Raw genomic sequence first — 16,058 nt, 5'->3', positions numbered from 1 at the left:
TTAATGTAGTTTTTTTTCCCCGGACATGTTAATATAGCAGACTTCACACCTTCATCACATTTACAACATAAACAACAACATCCGAAAAAAAGGGCTGACAGTTAGAAGCCAATAGGATTGTGAAATTCCCATCCCCCGGAATCAACAAACATCTCTCTCATTAGAATAATAAATGGCTTGTTGAGCTTTCTTAGAACTGCCTTTTCTTAAACTTATACACAGCTTAAACAAAAGCACGCCAAATAGGAAGAAGAGAAGAATGAGCACACAAAGAAAAAAATAGCTTATGCTTGGTGAACTGAGGATTTGTCTATGATGGCCAATACAGTGGTGGAAAGCAAGTCACTTGATTATTATGTGATTTGGTGCAGTAAGCCCCTTACTGCACCAAGGGGCGTACTGCACCCCTTATCACATTTCTTGTGATAATATCACAAGAAATGGATGAGACTTTAACACACATTATCAGAGAATTGTCAAGTTTCCTAAAGAGAACCAAATGTTACATGCCTTGCATTTTAAACCAGTACTGCTCTATTTGGGATGATAAAGTGAGTTAATTTCCAGGAAAAGCTTAGCATTATTATGCAGAAGTGAGCATTTGTGAGCAGCAGTATGGTTTCTCGCCAAAAAAGAGTACTACAGATGCAGTATTTGCTTTGAGGATGTTGATGGAGAAGTACAGAGAAGGCCAGAGGGAGCTGCATTGTGTTTTTGTAGATCTGGAGAAAGCTGATGACAGGGTGTCCAGAGAGGAACTGTGGTATTGTATGAGGAAGTCTGGAGTGGCAGAGAAGTATGTTAGAGCGGTGCAGGACATGTATGAGGACTGTAAGACAGTGGTGAGGTGTGTGTAGGTGTGACAGAGGAGTTCAAGGTGGAGGTGGGACTGCATCAGGGATCAGCTCTGAGCCCCTTCTTGTTGCTATGGTGATGGACAGGCTGACAGACGAGGTCAGACAGGAATCTCCATGGACTATGATGTTTGGAGATGACATTGTGATCTGTAGTGAGAGCAGGGAACAGGTGGAGGAGAAGCTAGAGAGGTGGAGGTTTGTCCTGGAAAGGAGAGGAATGAAGGTTAGCCGCAGTAAGACAGAGTACATGTGTGTGAATGAGAGGGACCCAAGTGGAAGAGTGAGGTTACAGGGAGAAGAGATCAAGAAGGTGGAGGATTTGAAGTACTTACCAAATTTATTCAACATTTTATATTGTGTTTACAAATAAAACCTGAAAAGTAGGCTGTGCAAAAGTATTGCCCCCCTGTTCTCTCAGCTCAGCTAACCGACTCCAGAAGTTCCTTGATGACTTCTGAATGATCCAATGTCGACCTAAATGACTAACAATGACAGAGTTCATCTGTGTGGCATTTTGTCTCACATTGGCACATCCTACTTTTCAGTTTTTTATTTGTAAACACAATATAAAATGTTGAATAAATTTGGTTTCACTTCACGATTGTGTCTCACATGTTGTTGATTCTTGAAAAATATTTTCAGTTTGTTATCTTTAAGTTTGAAGCCTGAAATGTGACAAAATTTCAAAAAGGCTTTGGGGGCCCAATACTTTCGCAAGGCACTGTGTATACATACATACATACATACATACTGTACATACATACATTCATATATAAATCATTACATAGAAAAAGAATGAATGACAGGCAAGCATGCATTCATTCATTTATACATAAAAATGAGTAAAATGTTTGAATGTGTTTGGAATTGGGGAATGGAATAGAACAATACTCAATATTTGCCTGTACACAGCTCTTCTTTGTAAAAGCCTGATATTCACTTTAGTTGTTTTCTCCTGATCTCCATTGTCTTCCTTATAATTATCCATTCCAGCCTATGCCCTGTAGAATAGATTTAATATCAAATTTTCTAAGGTTTTATCTGATTGATTTACGATGGTTTGGTCAAAGTTAAAGATAGCTAGGAGTGATCTGAGGGAAAATGGTTAGAAGTTTTATATCTACACCGTAGGTGACAATCAGGTCTAGAGCAGTAATCCTCAAACTCAGGCCCATGGGCAGGATGCGGCCCCCCCTCCACGTTTGGCACGGCTCTTTGAACAGTCCCAGAAAAATACCTGCCCACCCCCCGACAAAATGGTCCCAGAGCTGATAGATCCAGAGGGGAAATGGCACCTTGCAATTTTAGCAGATGTGACAGAAATGCTTAACAGTCTCAACTTGCAGCTACAAGGCCAGGGGAAACTCATTTGCGGCATGTTGTTCCACACAAAAGCATTTGAGGTGAAACTAACGCTGGTTCTGGAACAAGTGAAAAAGCATAACTTCATCCATCTCCCTGCTTCTCAAAACCTCCCTGCAGAGAACCCAGTGGTCCCGTTCCCAGCTGAAAGGTGTGTGGAAGCACTGGAAACGTTGAAGGCGGATTTCCGTGTGCGATTCCGTGAACTTCATGCTAATGCAAAGAAATCAGTCTTTTCCAGAACCCATTTGTTGCCGACATCGATGAAGCCCAGCCTTCTTATCAGTTTAAGTTGGCCAAGATACAGAACTGTGATGTTCTGAAAGGCGTGTTCAAACCCGACAGTCTCAATGACTTTTATGCTGCCTTCCCAAATGATATACCAAACGGAAAGGGTCAGTAATATTTGGTTCTGTAAGACAATAAATGTTTACATTTAGACACCCATGCGATCGTCACAGTTTTTCTGTTACAAACTGGGCCACTTTCCCATCAGACAAGGGAAAGTTGCCCTTGCAGTGAAAAGTTTGATTAGAGTGTGGCGATGCTTATGGGTAGGACCATCTATTACCTGTAAGAATCCTAAAGAGTATAGACTAAAAACAAACGCAGAAACTATCATTCACATTGTGAAAGTGAACATAGAAATCTATTACTATAAGCTTATCTGTGGTCACAGCCAAATTGGATAAAAATTCATAAAATTCTACCAGAAAAGATGAATGTGGACCAAGGGGACGATATACAATTACAAATTCAATAGAATCATTTAATTTATTTGAGAAGATTCTCAAAAGTGATGTAGCTAGACCCAGATTTAGGGTTAATCGCTACCTTCTCATCCTCTATCAAAGGATATGTGAGTGTTTTAATATCGCTAGAGGAGAGGCTTCATTAAGATTAACATACTCATCCTTATGTAGCCAGGTTTCTGTTCATCTGAAACGATCAAAGCGGTGTTCAGTAATTTGATTATGGACTAAAATACACTCTGGATGACAATTATCTAATGTTAAAAAAACAAGAATCTTTGCTAGGTCCTCTGTTTTTCCTTTATTTTCAGTGGACTGAGAGAATGTGGAATATAAAGTTCTAAGAGTTTCCTCATGTGATATCAAAGGCACATCATTAAAGTTATCATCAATGCCCAAGTCCTCTCTATGGGCCTCACATAAAACAAATACGAAATGTAAAATGATAAATGATGGTTTCATCAGTGGTTCTTCCAACTGGAAAGAGGTGATAACCCAGGTATTTTATCTAATTCCTTAAATTTCATGGTCAATGTAGCTATATTAGATACGACATATGAGAGGATATGGGAAAGAATCATGAGATTTAGACATGCACATCATGGGAATCAAACCCACATCTACGGTTATCACGACGCTATGCATACCCCTAAAATAAATCCTTGATTCAGTGGTAGTGTGGCTGAAGTAAGACAAGAGACAGTTCTTAGTGGGTATAACCAGCCTCCAGAGAACATGATAGATGATTGACAGTGGGTGAATCAAGGGAGTCATTGTCTTGTCTGCTTGTGTCCATCTATTGGCTGCAATCAGGACTGTTCCTCTTGTGTTTCTCCAGAGGCAGAGCAACGCAGCAGTCCCAGTCGGACAGGAGTGGGCTCTGATCATGAGGACAGTCAAACTGCTACCATTGGTAATGTCATCAGTTACCTGTGTAGAACAACTATGTGTTTGTGTACCCTACTAAAAGAAGGAGCTGTACTTGGATAAAATTAATTTATGTCTGCATATAAACAATTTTCTCTTTTACCTGTTATTCACACTGCTGTTATCTCATCTAATTACATACAACATACGAAAGTTGTCACTATCAAAACAATTAGAGGTTAATTTTCCCGTTGTCCCATATATAAAAATGGAAACATTTAATTTATTATTAATTTTAATTTTTAAGTTGGTCTTAAAAGTTTCATTTAAATTTCTGTTATCTATGAAATCTCCAGTTAATTCAAACCTTTACCCACCCTGAATTGTTTTGAGACAGTATCTTCTCAAAATGTATCCTGGACCTTGCCAAGACTCAAGTCACTGTGACTTGACAAGTGTGTGCTCCTGTCTGATTGTCCTCTACACCCTCTTTCTGTGCTATTTAATTACAAAGATATTTATAAAAACATTTACAATTTTCAAATCCTTTGTTATCACCAAAGTTTTTCAAGAATAATGGAGCTGACTGACAGATTCGAAATTAAATAAGTCACAGTGACATCACTTGTGGTAAAATTTTTTGAAATATCAATGGCAGAGCTGAGGCCACGAATGAACACATCGTAGTTTGTATACATATTGACCAATTTTAGCTGCAAACAGTAATTCAAGTCATTGGTAACTCTGACAAGAGCAGTCTCACTCATGTGTGAGAGCAGAAATCAGACCAAAACATTCATCTTTTGCTTGTTCATAAAGACGTTAGTTGTGCCGAGACAAACGTATTTGAATTTTGTTGATTAAAAAAAGGACAGCTCAGCAATGGTTCTGATGTTACTTATTACAAAAAGGGTCTTGAGAAATCTTCTGTATAATGGGGAAGACAGTGATCTACTTTACAACTACAAGAGCAAATAATAATAACCAGGACAAGAAGCAGTTAAAAGCACCTAAAATATCTAGGCCAGCTGTCTAAAATACAGCTTTAAAAAAACAATTAGGAATGCAGTCTGAAGGGCAGGTGGAATACTCAGAAAGGGGAACACTGTGTTGTAGGTTTCTAAATGTTAGATCTAAAAGTGGATTAGGCTTGAGTGTAAGAATCTTAACCTCTTACTTTACTGTTAAAATGACACACTAATAGGAAGAAGATAAACTATTTAGGAAGACAAAAGAGAGTGTATATTTATCATTTTCCTTCTTCTCTCTTGCTTCCTGCTTTGTCTTTTCAAGTTCCATAATTCTTCATTCAAACTTTTTTTCAAATTCTAATTTTTTTATATGTTGCCTAACTAAAATAACAGAGCACAAACTATTAAAACCACTTACCAGCTCCTTAAATGTGCAGTCATACAGATCACTGGTAGCAAAAAGAAGAGAAAAAGTTTAGGGTGCGAGCAGATCAGCGAAGGACATTTGGCATCAGGAGAAAGGAGTGGAACCTGGACAAAAACTTCATTGTGATGAAAAAACCTCATTGTCATGAGAAAATCAACAAAATTCATACAGAAACCTAAGGACATTACAAGTTAAAGTGGATGTCTTTTGTTGTGACTTGTTTGCTTCATGAGTCAAATTAAAAGAATTAAATGGGATAAAAGTCCTAGTAAATGAGGAAGAACATGGGAAACATGTCATAATTAAACATTACCTTAGAAAAATAATCTTAGGAAATAATTTCTAAGTATAATAGCTAAGGAAACAGTTTCCTAATAGAAATTAAAAATACTTCTGTTCTGGTATATAATACAAGTTTTCAAAATTATGAAAACATTTTTCTCCAACTTGCTTGTTTTGTATAGTGTACCATAATTAGTTACTTTATAAGACTCTTCACCTTATCATAATGTTATTTCAGCAAAATAAACCGACACATGGCAAAGGAACAGAAATGTACAAACAGGTACAAAATACAATAATTGGCCATCAAATTAACAATCAGGGCGGCACAGTGACACAGTGGGTAGCGCTATCGGCGCACAGCAAGGTGATTCCTGGTTCGAGTCCCGCTCTGTGCGGAGTTTACATGTTCTCCCTGTGTCTGTGTGGGTTCTCTCAGGGCTCTCCGGCTTCATCCCACTTGCAAAAACACGCACTTCAGGCGAATTGGCCAGTTTAAAATTGCCTGTAGGTGTGAGTGTGTGCGTGCGTGGTTGTCTGCCTATGTGTGGCTCCATGAGGCACTCCATTGTCCCCTGCCTCATGTCCCCAGTCAGCTGGGATAGGCACCAGCACCCCGCAACCGGCGACAGTGGTGCAGTGGTATAGAAAATGGATGGATGAGCGATCCTCTTTTCTTTGAACCAGAGTAATACATAATCCCAACTACTCTGCCAGTGGTGTGCTACACCACACATATTAGTGAAGTAAATAAAACTCTTAATATATACAGGATTGGTCTACTGCTATAGACTGATATAGATGTAGAATTAGTGTAACTGCTGTTGTATTTCTTCAGATGGTCCGGAGTTCCAGGAGAGTTTTGTGACGTCAGGGGTTTTCAGTGTCACTGAGCTGGTCCAGGTCTCAAGAAGTAAGTCCATGTCACCATCAGGCCTTAATTGCATGCACAATTGCAATTCACCAGATCACCAGATGAATGAAGTTGGTGTTTCGTGTTATAAATATGGGTTGCATAGTTGCAGAGTTGAATATGAAATAATTAAAACACATGAAAAAAAATTCCACAAGATTAGGCCATGATTTTGCTGCTTTTAGCAAGCTCGGGTTGGGGCTCGTATATGCCCACGGGGCTCATCCCGAAAGGACGACGTGGTCCCAACCTCCGGTGGACTCACCACCTGGGAACGGGTGCAGTGTGGATTGGGTGGCAGTCATCAGACTAGATGTAGTCGGGCTCACCTCCACTCACAGCTTGGTCTCTGGAACCCAAACCCTTCAGTGGGGCTGGACTCTCCACTCTTCTGGTGTTGCCTAAGTTGAGATGCGGCAGGCTAATGAGGGCTTGTTTATAGCCCCACAGCTCAGCGTCATATGTTAGAGTTCCCCCCGGTGAACAAGAGGGTCGCGTCCTTGTGCCTTCGGGTTGGGAACAAGTGTCTCGCTCTTGTTTCGGCCTACGGGCCAAACAGCAGTGTGGAATACCTGGCCTTCTTGTCCTTGGGAAGAATACGGAATAGTGCTCCGACTGGGGACTCCATTGTTCTCCTTGGGGACTTCAACGCTCTTGTGGGCAATGACAATGAGACTTGGAAAGGGGTGATTGGGATGAACGGCCTCCCCGATCTGAACACAAGTAATGTTCTGTTATTGGACTTCTGTGCTAGTCAGTTTGTTCATAACGAACACCTTGTTCAGCCACAGGGATGTCAGTAAGTGCACATGGCACCAGGACACCCTAGGCCGGAGGTCGATGATCGACTATGTTGTCGTATCATCAGACCTCACACCACGTGTGTTGGACACTCGGGTGAAGAGAAGGGCAGAGCTGTCAACCGATCACCACCTGGTGGTGAGCTGGATCTGCTGGCCAAGCAGGGGCCTGGACAGACTCAGCAGGCCCAAGCATGTTTTGAGAGTCTGTTGGGAACGTCTGGCAGAACCCTCTGTCAGTGAGGTCTTCAAGTCTCACCTCCGCTTCTCTCAGATCCCACGGGAGGCTGGGGACGTTGAGTCAGAGTGGACCATATTCTCCATCTCCATCTTGTCAAAATGGCTGCTCAGCGCTGTGGTAGCAGTCTCTGGTGCCTGTCGCGGCGGTAAACCCTGAACCCGGTTTTGGACACTGGAAGTAAGGGATGCCGTCAAGCTGAAGACGGGAGTCCTACCAAATCTTGCTGAATTGTATAGGACTCCAGAGGCAGCTGCCGGGTACAGGCAGGCCAGGTGTACTGCATTGTAGAGGTAAAAACTTGGGTTTGGAAGAAGTTCAGGAAGTCATGGAGGAAGACTATCGGTCAGCCTCGAAGAAATTCTGGCAAACTATTCGGCGCCTCAGGAGGGGAAAGCAGTCCACAGCCAACAATGTTTACAGTAGAGGAGGAGAGCTGCTGACCTCGACTGAGGATATTGTCGGGCAGTAGAAAGAATAGTTTGGGGATCTCCCCAATCCCGGTACCATGTCTTACACAGAGGAAACAGAGTCTGAGGTCTCAGAGGTGGACTCATCCAGCACTCAAGCTGAAGTCATCCAGCACCCAAGCCAAACGTTTTGGTGGTGAAGCACTGGGGGTGGATGAGATTCACCCTGAGTACCTCAAGTCTCTGGATGTACAGGGACTGTTGTGGTTGACACATCTCTCTAACATTGCATGGCAGTCGTGGACAGTACCTCTGGATTGGCAGACTGGGGTGGTGGTCCCTCTTTTCTAAAAGGGGGATCAGAGGGTGTTTTCCAACTTTAGGGGGATACACCCCTCAGCCTCCTGGGGAAAGTCTATTCCAGGGTACTAGAGAGGAGGATTAGACCTATAATCGAATCTCAATCAAGAAGAACAATACAGTTTTTGTCCCAGACGCGGAACACTGAACCAGCTAAACACTCTCCATCGGGTGCTTGAGGTTTCATGGTCCAACACACAGTCCACATGTGCTTTGTGTATCTGGAGAAGGCATCTGATCGTTTCCCTCGTTGTATATTGTAGGGAGTGCTTCAGGAGTATGGGGTTTGGCGCCCTTTGCTAAGGGCTGTCCGGTCCCTGTATGACCGGAGCCGGAGCTTGGTTCGCATTGTTGGCAGTAAGTCAGACCTGTTCCAGGTGCATGTTGGACTTCGGCAGGGCTGCCCTCTATCACCTGTTCTGTTCATAATCTTTATGGACAGAATTTCTAGGCGCAGCCAGGATCTGGAGGGACCAAAAGATTTCATCTCTGCTTTTTGCAGACCACGTTTTCCTGTTGGCCTCATCAAACCTGGACCTTCAGTGTGCACTGGGACGGTTTGCAGTTGAGTGTGACGTGAGTGGGATGAGTATCAGCACTTCTAAATCCGAGGCCATGGTTCTCAACCGGAACAGGGCGGTGTGCCCCCTTCAGGTTCGTGTATTTGCCCCAAGTGGAGGAGTTTAAGTATCTTCAGGTCTTGTTCACGAGTGAGGGAAGGATGGAACGTGAGATTGACAGAGGGATCAGTGCAGCTTCGGCAGTGATGCAATCGCTGTATAGGTCTGTCTTGGTTAAGAAGGAGCTGAGTCGTAAGAAAAAGCTCTCAATTTACTGGTCAAGCTACGTTTCTACTCTCACCTATGGTCATGAGGTTTGGGTCATGACAGAACGGACAAGATCCCGGATACAAGCAGCTGAAATGAGCTTCCTCTGTAGAGTGGCTGGGCGCACCCTTAGAGATAGGGTTAGGAGCTCAGTCACCAAGGAGGAGCTCGGCGTAGAGCCGCTGCTCCTCCACCTCAAGTGGAGCCAGCTGCGATGGCTCTGGCATCTGTTCCGGATGCCTCTGGACGCCTCCCTGGGAAGGTGTTCCGGGCATGTCCTACTGGGAGGAGACCTCGGGGAAGACCCAGGACATGCTGGAGGGACTTTGTCTCTCGACTGGCTTGGGAACGCCTTGGGATCTCCCTGGAGGAGCTGGAAGAGGTGTCTGGGGAGAAAGAAGTAAAGGTATCCATCCTGAGACTGTTGCCTCTGCGACCCGGCCCCAGATAAGCGAATGAAGATGGATGGATGGCACTTTTTAGCATATAAGGAGCTACAGTCAAAACTACTGTCATATGAAAATGAATAAACAGTAATCACTCGTCACTCACAGTTTAAAATAAAATTCCGCGATATGGCAAAAAACTATTTATTTGATGATTTATGGTTATTTTAAAGGTTTATGAACCCCCCCATACTGATATTAAAACACCTTCTGTCTGTATTACCTTTTCCCACACTCTTATAGATTGTTTAAAGCGCTTTTAAGTGTTTCTTTAATACACAACAAGTGCGCTGCATTCCATGAGTCTCGGAACGCAGCGCACTTCCGGATGTCCTTGCCTATCCACTAATGCTTTCGGGCTTGCAACATTCAGTAAATGCATTGTTTCACATCTCCTGTTTTGTAAATGTAGTACAAAACTACACTTACAAAACAGGACTAAATGTAGTTTTCAGTTTTCCAAAATGCTGCAATATGAGTGAGAGTAATCTGTTCAATTTATATCCACTGGGGTAATTAGCTGTTTCTCTGATCCCATTTCCCAAACCACCCCTATTTCCTTTCTCCCCCCTGCTCTGAGTTTACCATAACCCTTATTGCCACACTTACGTAATGTACTTGCAGAAAGATAAGTGCACTTCAATAACAAAAAAAAGTATTATTATGGTGAGATATCATCCAACACATATTCTTCATATTCTTAGCAGTGGTCCCAGCTCAATTTGTTAAGGTGGGACCACCATTACTGTCAACCTTGGTTTGAAATGAATGACAATTAAATAATTAAATTTTAATGTAATGTACATCAGGTGACATATCGGAAGTGACACGAGTACATTTCGTCTGACTTCTCTTGGAAGTTGACTTCTGTAGCCAGGGTGCACACTTTACCACCTAATTTTGTATGTGTATAAATACATTGAGCTTTCTCCGATTAAAAAAAATTATTTACAGACGCCATATGATTGTGCTGCCGTAAGATTCATTCAAAATGTATCGACTAGTTCAGACCTAAGACTCGACAAGACAAAACCATTTTAGCAGTTTTCTGTCAGCTTCACTCAGGGTGACTAATGGCGTTGCCTGCATTTTATTAGCAGTCACTGATCTTACAATGTAAGGAAAGTCGTGTGCTTAGCCATTCAAATCCTTCTGGTCAACATGTAGTGTTGTGGGTTACTGAAAGAGAGAATAAAGTCTTTAAGTGGACTGAGTAGGAGATATGAATGTTAGATTCAAAAGGTCAGAAGTTAACAGAGGTAGACACAAAAACACTGAGAACTGCTACTGAACCACGGTGAAATCATTACATTGTGTTCTCTCTGTGTTTTCAGCTCCAGTAGTCACAGGAGTAGGTCCTAGTTTCTCTATGGGGGAGCTTCAAGGTCATCTGGCCTATGACCTTAACCAGCCAGTCAGCCTCAGACGATCTCTGGCCAGCACATCATCCAGCGGGTAACAACACACACACACAAATCCACACACTGCAAATGCCTAAATTTATATGTTGACCAACTTATATTAGCCCTAATCATCAAAACATCCAAAAGTTGATTCTCAAACAGCCTTTGAGGTAACTTTGTTTAGCCAGCGAAGTTGTTTGTGTGTCTTCTAAAATACATACTCCAGCCTCTATCATAAAAATCAATCATGATTTCACAATTTTGAAAAGGAAGACAATGACACAATGTGTGATTGTTCTGATGGTGGTCAGAGGGGCCATAAGCACAAACTGGCTGCCACACTTCCGTCAGTCTGCCCCAGGGCAGCTGTGGTTACATGCGTAGCTTACCATCACCAAGTACAAATGAGGAGTGAATGAATAATGGATTCACTGTAAAGCATCTTTGAGTGTCCAGAAAAGTGCTGTATAAATCGAATCCATTATTATTATTATGACTTCAAAAGCTCAACAAAAAGTCTTCGCAATTGCTAATCTCTTGTACTCTTCTTCTTATGAGTGCTACAGCTAAGGAGATGATAAGAAGATTTCATGGTATCTATGGCAGTCTAACTAAAAAAAATGTCCTGAAGTGAGACTTCGGCTTGGAACCTCAAACATGTAAAATTACTTCCTTCAAACTGACACAGTAACGTGACCTATTAAAGATTTAGTTTCCTTTTTCATATGGGTTGTCATTCATCCAGGTCAGTGTAATTCTTGAGGTTTTGATGTGAAACAATTGTTTCTGTTTGGATCTGAAGAATCCAAGAGGCTTATCTTCCGAGATAGCTAACACAATGACAGGTTTTAGGGTCACATGTTAACAGGTGAATCAAAAGCCCTGTTTTTGGTCATTAAACTCAAAAAGTGGCTTGCCTAATGAGTCATGACCCAAGTCATTTAGATTATGGTCAATTTTACTTGACTAAAGATGTGAATGGTGGTGAATCTCTCTGGGGACAGATGTTGAGACTGTATGGTATGTAGATGAAAGGTGGATGACTAGAACCACAACTCGACATAGATGGTTTCCTTCACTCCCTTCTCAAACCATCTACTCATACTTGTCCTTTGTTCTTTGAATGTTGATGGACTGCTGAGTCCTGGCCTGAAGAGCTGGATCTTCTGTGTTGTCCATTATCCTTAAGAAGTAGGTGGACTACCTAGTTCTGGTCTGAACCGCTGGCTTTGTTTTGTTCTCCCTTGTCCTTTTGATGTGAACTGCTCAGTCAGTGTCTGAATGTTTGACACTTGTCTTATCCCTTGTCCTTTAGAAATTAATGGACTGCTTGGTCCTGTACAACAGAGGCGGCTTTTATGTGTTGTGCTATGGTTTTGTGGAGTAGTTACTTGATTCCACTTATATACAGGTCTTTACACTACTCTCTGCATATAATTGCATAAACAATATTGCTATTGGGAGTTTTATCCTTCAGGTGAACCAGTTTTTGTTTAAGGAAGTCACTAAATTTGAAGCACACTTGGTCGTTGTGCTGAGAGAAACACTCCTGCCACATATGGAATGATAACGAAGCAGTCCTTTTGTTCCTGTTAATTGGGTGTGGTGTTGTTGTTTTGATGGTTCTTGTTTGACTTGACAAAGCCCAGTTTGGGTAGTCACATGTCTTCTGGGCTTTCTTAACACATATTTGCTCCTTTTCTTTTCCTTCTGTCTTTATAGGGCAATTCTCGGCCTGGTGGTGTTGGTTCCGATGACTCCCAGCTTGTGTTTCAGTGGTTGGTGAGAGTCAAAGAGCAGGTATTGGCTGTATGTGTAGTTTTTGTTAAACACTGATGTTTGGTCTTCCATCCATCTCAATGTGTGCTGTAATTTTCCAAAAAGCCAGTGTATATTACAGAGAGCTGCATTGCAGTATTTCTTTGAATAATGAGATAACATTGAATGATACCATGGTGGCATCCATGTACAGTATGTTATTGACACAACCAATGGAATTGTGCACGTGATGTGGTGTGTTTCCAATAAGAAGTTCTAATATGGTGGCCGAGTTAATGCTGCCGGTAATAAGCCAGAGAGAAGTTCCTTGCTTTTTTTGTAGTCCATAATTTTCAAGGATAAGGCTGGCAACTGACTTTGGCAGTCAATGGCCTTCTTATTTTGTATTTATCCGCCTGGATTGTTCACTGTGTATCGTTTTAGACTGCTCCCTTGTGGACGTTTTGAGTCACCTCTAGCAGTCTATGTTTGAAGCAGTTCATATAGGGAGAGAATAGCTGAGTTGCTCTTAAGTCCAGGTGTATTTTACAGGATGTGTCCTGGTTGTCAGTCTTATTGAAAGGATTTTTGATGGAATAGGCTTAAAGATGGTCTTCAAGGTCAAAGGATGCATTGTGTCTCTCATGGGCTGCGCTGACCAGCTTGGGCTTCTTTGTGTCTCACTAATATTTGTAGGTTGCAATTCAGTTATGAGGTGAAAAACGATCCCTCTTTGGTTCACCAGGCACAAGACAGTGCATGCTGTCTTCCTAGTATGGTTGTTGGCATAGTCAACCAGTTACTATAACTCACAAGCACAGCTTCCAAAATTATAACTGTGAACGTATTCCATATCCTCAGTCAAGAAGGGGAGAAAGTTGGTGTCCTCTTTCTGCATGTATCTGTCACTTGCGAGCTATAGATTTCATCTACTTCTATGATCAATGCCCAGCGCAATTGATTTGTTATCCTGGCAAAGTCACAATAATATTGACGAGATTCACAGGTGAGACTCACAAACTGAGATGAGGCTTACAAACTGTAATGTTAATTAATCTCACCAGGAAGCTATTCTATTGAAATGCCAGTGATGTTGTGCTTTATAAATGAAAGTTCATTGATTGGTTGATTGATTGATTTATTGATTGACTGATTGATTGATTGATTGATTGATTGATAAGTTGATTGATTTACCCCACTTAAGGTATACACCCACATATACGTGTCACTAATGATTTGATATTAGATTATTTGTAATCAACCAGAAGTTTTACCATCTTCCCTAGGATAGAAAATCATTTGCCTAGAGCTGGGTTCAGATTAGGCTCAAGATACGCAAATTTATCATGTGTAGGTGTCAGAGGTCACAATAGAACACCCCTGAAAGAATACACAGACATTACACACTTTACTCACTTCCCTCAAGTAGTCTGCCACTTGTGTGAACTTACTCTCAGAAAACTGAATAAAATTACATAAACAAATCTTCAGTAATGAGAATAAACTTCGACTCCGAGGCGGCAAGCGTGATTTATAATTGAGGTGATTCACTGAATATGGCCAAACCATTGATGATGCTGAAGAGCTGATTCAAAATCAATGAGACTAAACCTGTCTCTCAGGACAGCTGTGTTTGTGCTCTTGCCTGGTCTAAATGACAGATCCACTGCAGCATGGCCCTCTCATTTCTTTTAAGACCACTGAGGTCACTACCTTTCACTGGCCAACATTTGTGAGCATAGAGCATCTCACTCCTTACACCCAGAAGAACCCAAGCGGGGAGAACATGCAAACTCCACATAGAGCGGGATGCAAACCTGGAATGCCTTGCTCTGCTGTGACAGCGCTACCCACTACGCCGCCCAGATGCAGATGACAAAAATATTTTATTTGTTTTTTGGGAAAATTTGTGGCAATTTATTAAGGTACTGACAGCAGCAATTCAGAAATTGTTGAATTGAAAGGATTGGGTGGGTGACTTTACAATGTATACCCACGGTGCATGGCTACATAATGCTGTTTACTAAGAAATGAGAGAGGCTGTGACTTTCCAAGGAAAACATAGGATGATACTATTTTCAAAATGTCTGGTGTCTTATGTATTATCAAACAAACACATCAAAGAAAGTGGAGACAGTAAAACTAACTTGCATATACTTTAGACTAAATGACATTTCCTCTTCTGCTTCAATTTACAAAATGTATTTAAGGACTTTTAGTAAGAATATTTATTTGTGAATAGGCTTTAGATGAAGCTTACAATGAAGAATAACTTAGTGTTTGGCTCTGGTGCTTTCAGCTTAGACTGCTCAGGGACTTCCCATGATGCCAAGTGGTCCTCTATCCTCTCCCTTTTTCTATACATTCATATCTTATGTACTGTACTTCTTTCCCAGGAGTCTTTGTGCTTTGTACATGTCCTGTGTTCCTCTCTCTCTCTCTCTCTCTGTCTCGCTCTCCTTCTCTCTCTCTCTCACTCCAACCGATCAGAGCTTAGGACCACCTACCTTCAATCTTGGATCTGCTCCACACTTCTGCCCATTAAAGTCATTTTCTTTGTCACAGCCACGATTTATTCAGTTTCCTACCCGCTTCATCCGCTTGCGTGGGTCACGGGGATTTGGAGCCTATCCCAGCTTGCTTAGGGCGTGAGGTGGGGCAAACTCCGGGCGTGACGCCAGTGCACTGCAGAGCTACTCAGGAGACATACAAACACGCACACACACTCACTCCTTTGGGTAATTTGGAACGGCCAATTAACCTGAAGAGCATGTTTTTGGATGTGGGAGAAAGCCGGGGAACCTGGAGAGACCAAAGTGCTTATTCATGGGAGATTGTTGGTTGCTGTCAAAAACAAGTGCCTTGATATATTGAATTTTGGGATTTGGAACTATATAAATACATTGAATTGAGTTGAATTGATGTACTTTTATTATTGAAATAGGTAATTGGATTATCAATCGACATCGGCATGATGCTGGAAATTTGTAACAAAACATACTGTATGTCTTTTGTATGTATGTATGAACAAAGACGAGAAGAGGTGACTGCTGTCGACCAGGAAGTAGCAAAGATTAGTCAGGATGAAGTGAGGAGGGCATTGAAGAGGATGAAGAGTGGAAAGGCAGTCGGTCCTGATGATATACCTGTAGAGGTTTGGAAGTGTCTAGGAGAGGTGGCAGTAGAGTTTCTGACTGGGTTGTTCAACAGGATCTTAGATAGTAGGAAGATGCCTGAGAAATGTGACGAGAAGTGTGCTGGTGCCCATTTTTAAGAACAAGGGAGATGTGCAGAGTTGTGGCAACTACAGAGGAATAAAGCTGATGAGCCATACAATGAAGTTATGGGAGAGAGTAGTGGAAGCTAGACTAAGGGCAGAAGTGAA

The 16,058-nt window shown here is 41.9% G+C and overlaps 1 protein-coding gene across 2 annotated transcripts in view; it reads left to right on the top strand.

Moving 5' to 3' along the window:
• The window catches only part of LOC137598485 (nuclear factor 1 C-type-like), a 65,446-nt gene that overhangs the window by 23,411 nt on the left and 25,977 nt on the right, over nucleotides 1-16,058 (top strand). Inside the window, exons 5-7 of one of the 2 annotated variants that reach the window (XM_068318692.1) lie at nucleotides 3,810-3,884; nucleotides 6,357-6,431; nucleotides 10,847-10,967. In XM_068318692.1, coding sequence (XP_068174793.1) covers nucleotides 3,810-3,884; nucleotides 6,357-6,431; nucleotides 10,847-10,967 — 271 coding nt within the window. The remainder of the gene's footprint in view (nucleotides 1-3,809; nucleotides 3,885-6,356; nucleotides 6,432-10,846; nucleotides 10,968-16,058) is intronic. The other variant, XM_068318693.1, reaches the window with a different exon arrangement.

This window comes from Antennarius striatus, chromosome 7, assembly GCF_040054535.1.
Source record: "Antennarius striatus isolate MH-2024 chromosome 7, ASM4005453v1, whole genome shotgun sequence".
NCBI classification, from domain to species: domain Eukaryota; kingdom Metazoa; phylum Chordata; class Actinopteri; order Lophiiformes; family Antennariidae; genus Antennarius; species Antennarius striatus.
Note: the sequence above shows the minus strand (reverse complement) of the source record. Positions and strands in the feature narration are given on the sequence as shown.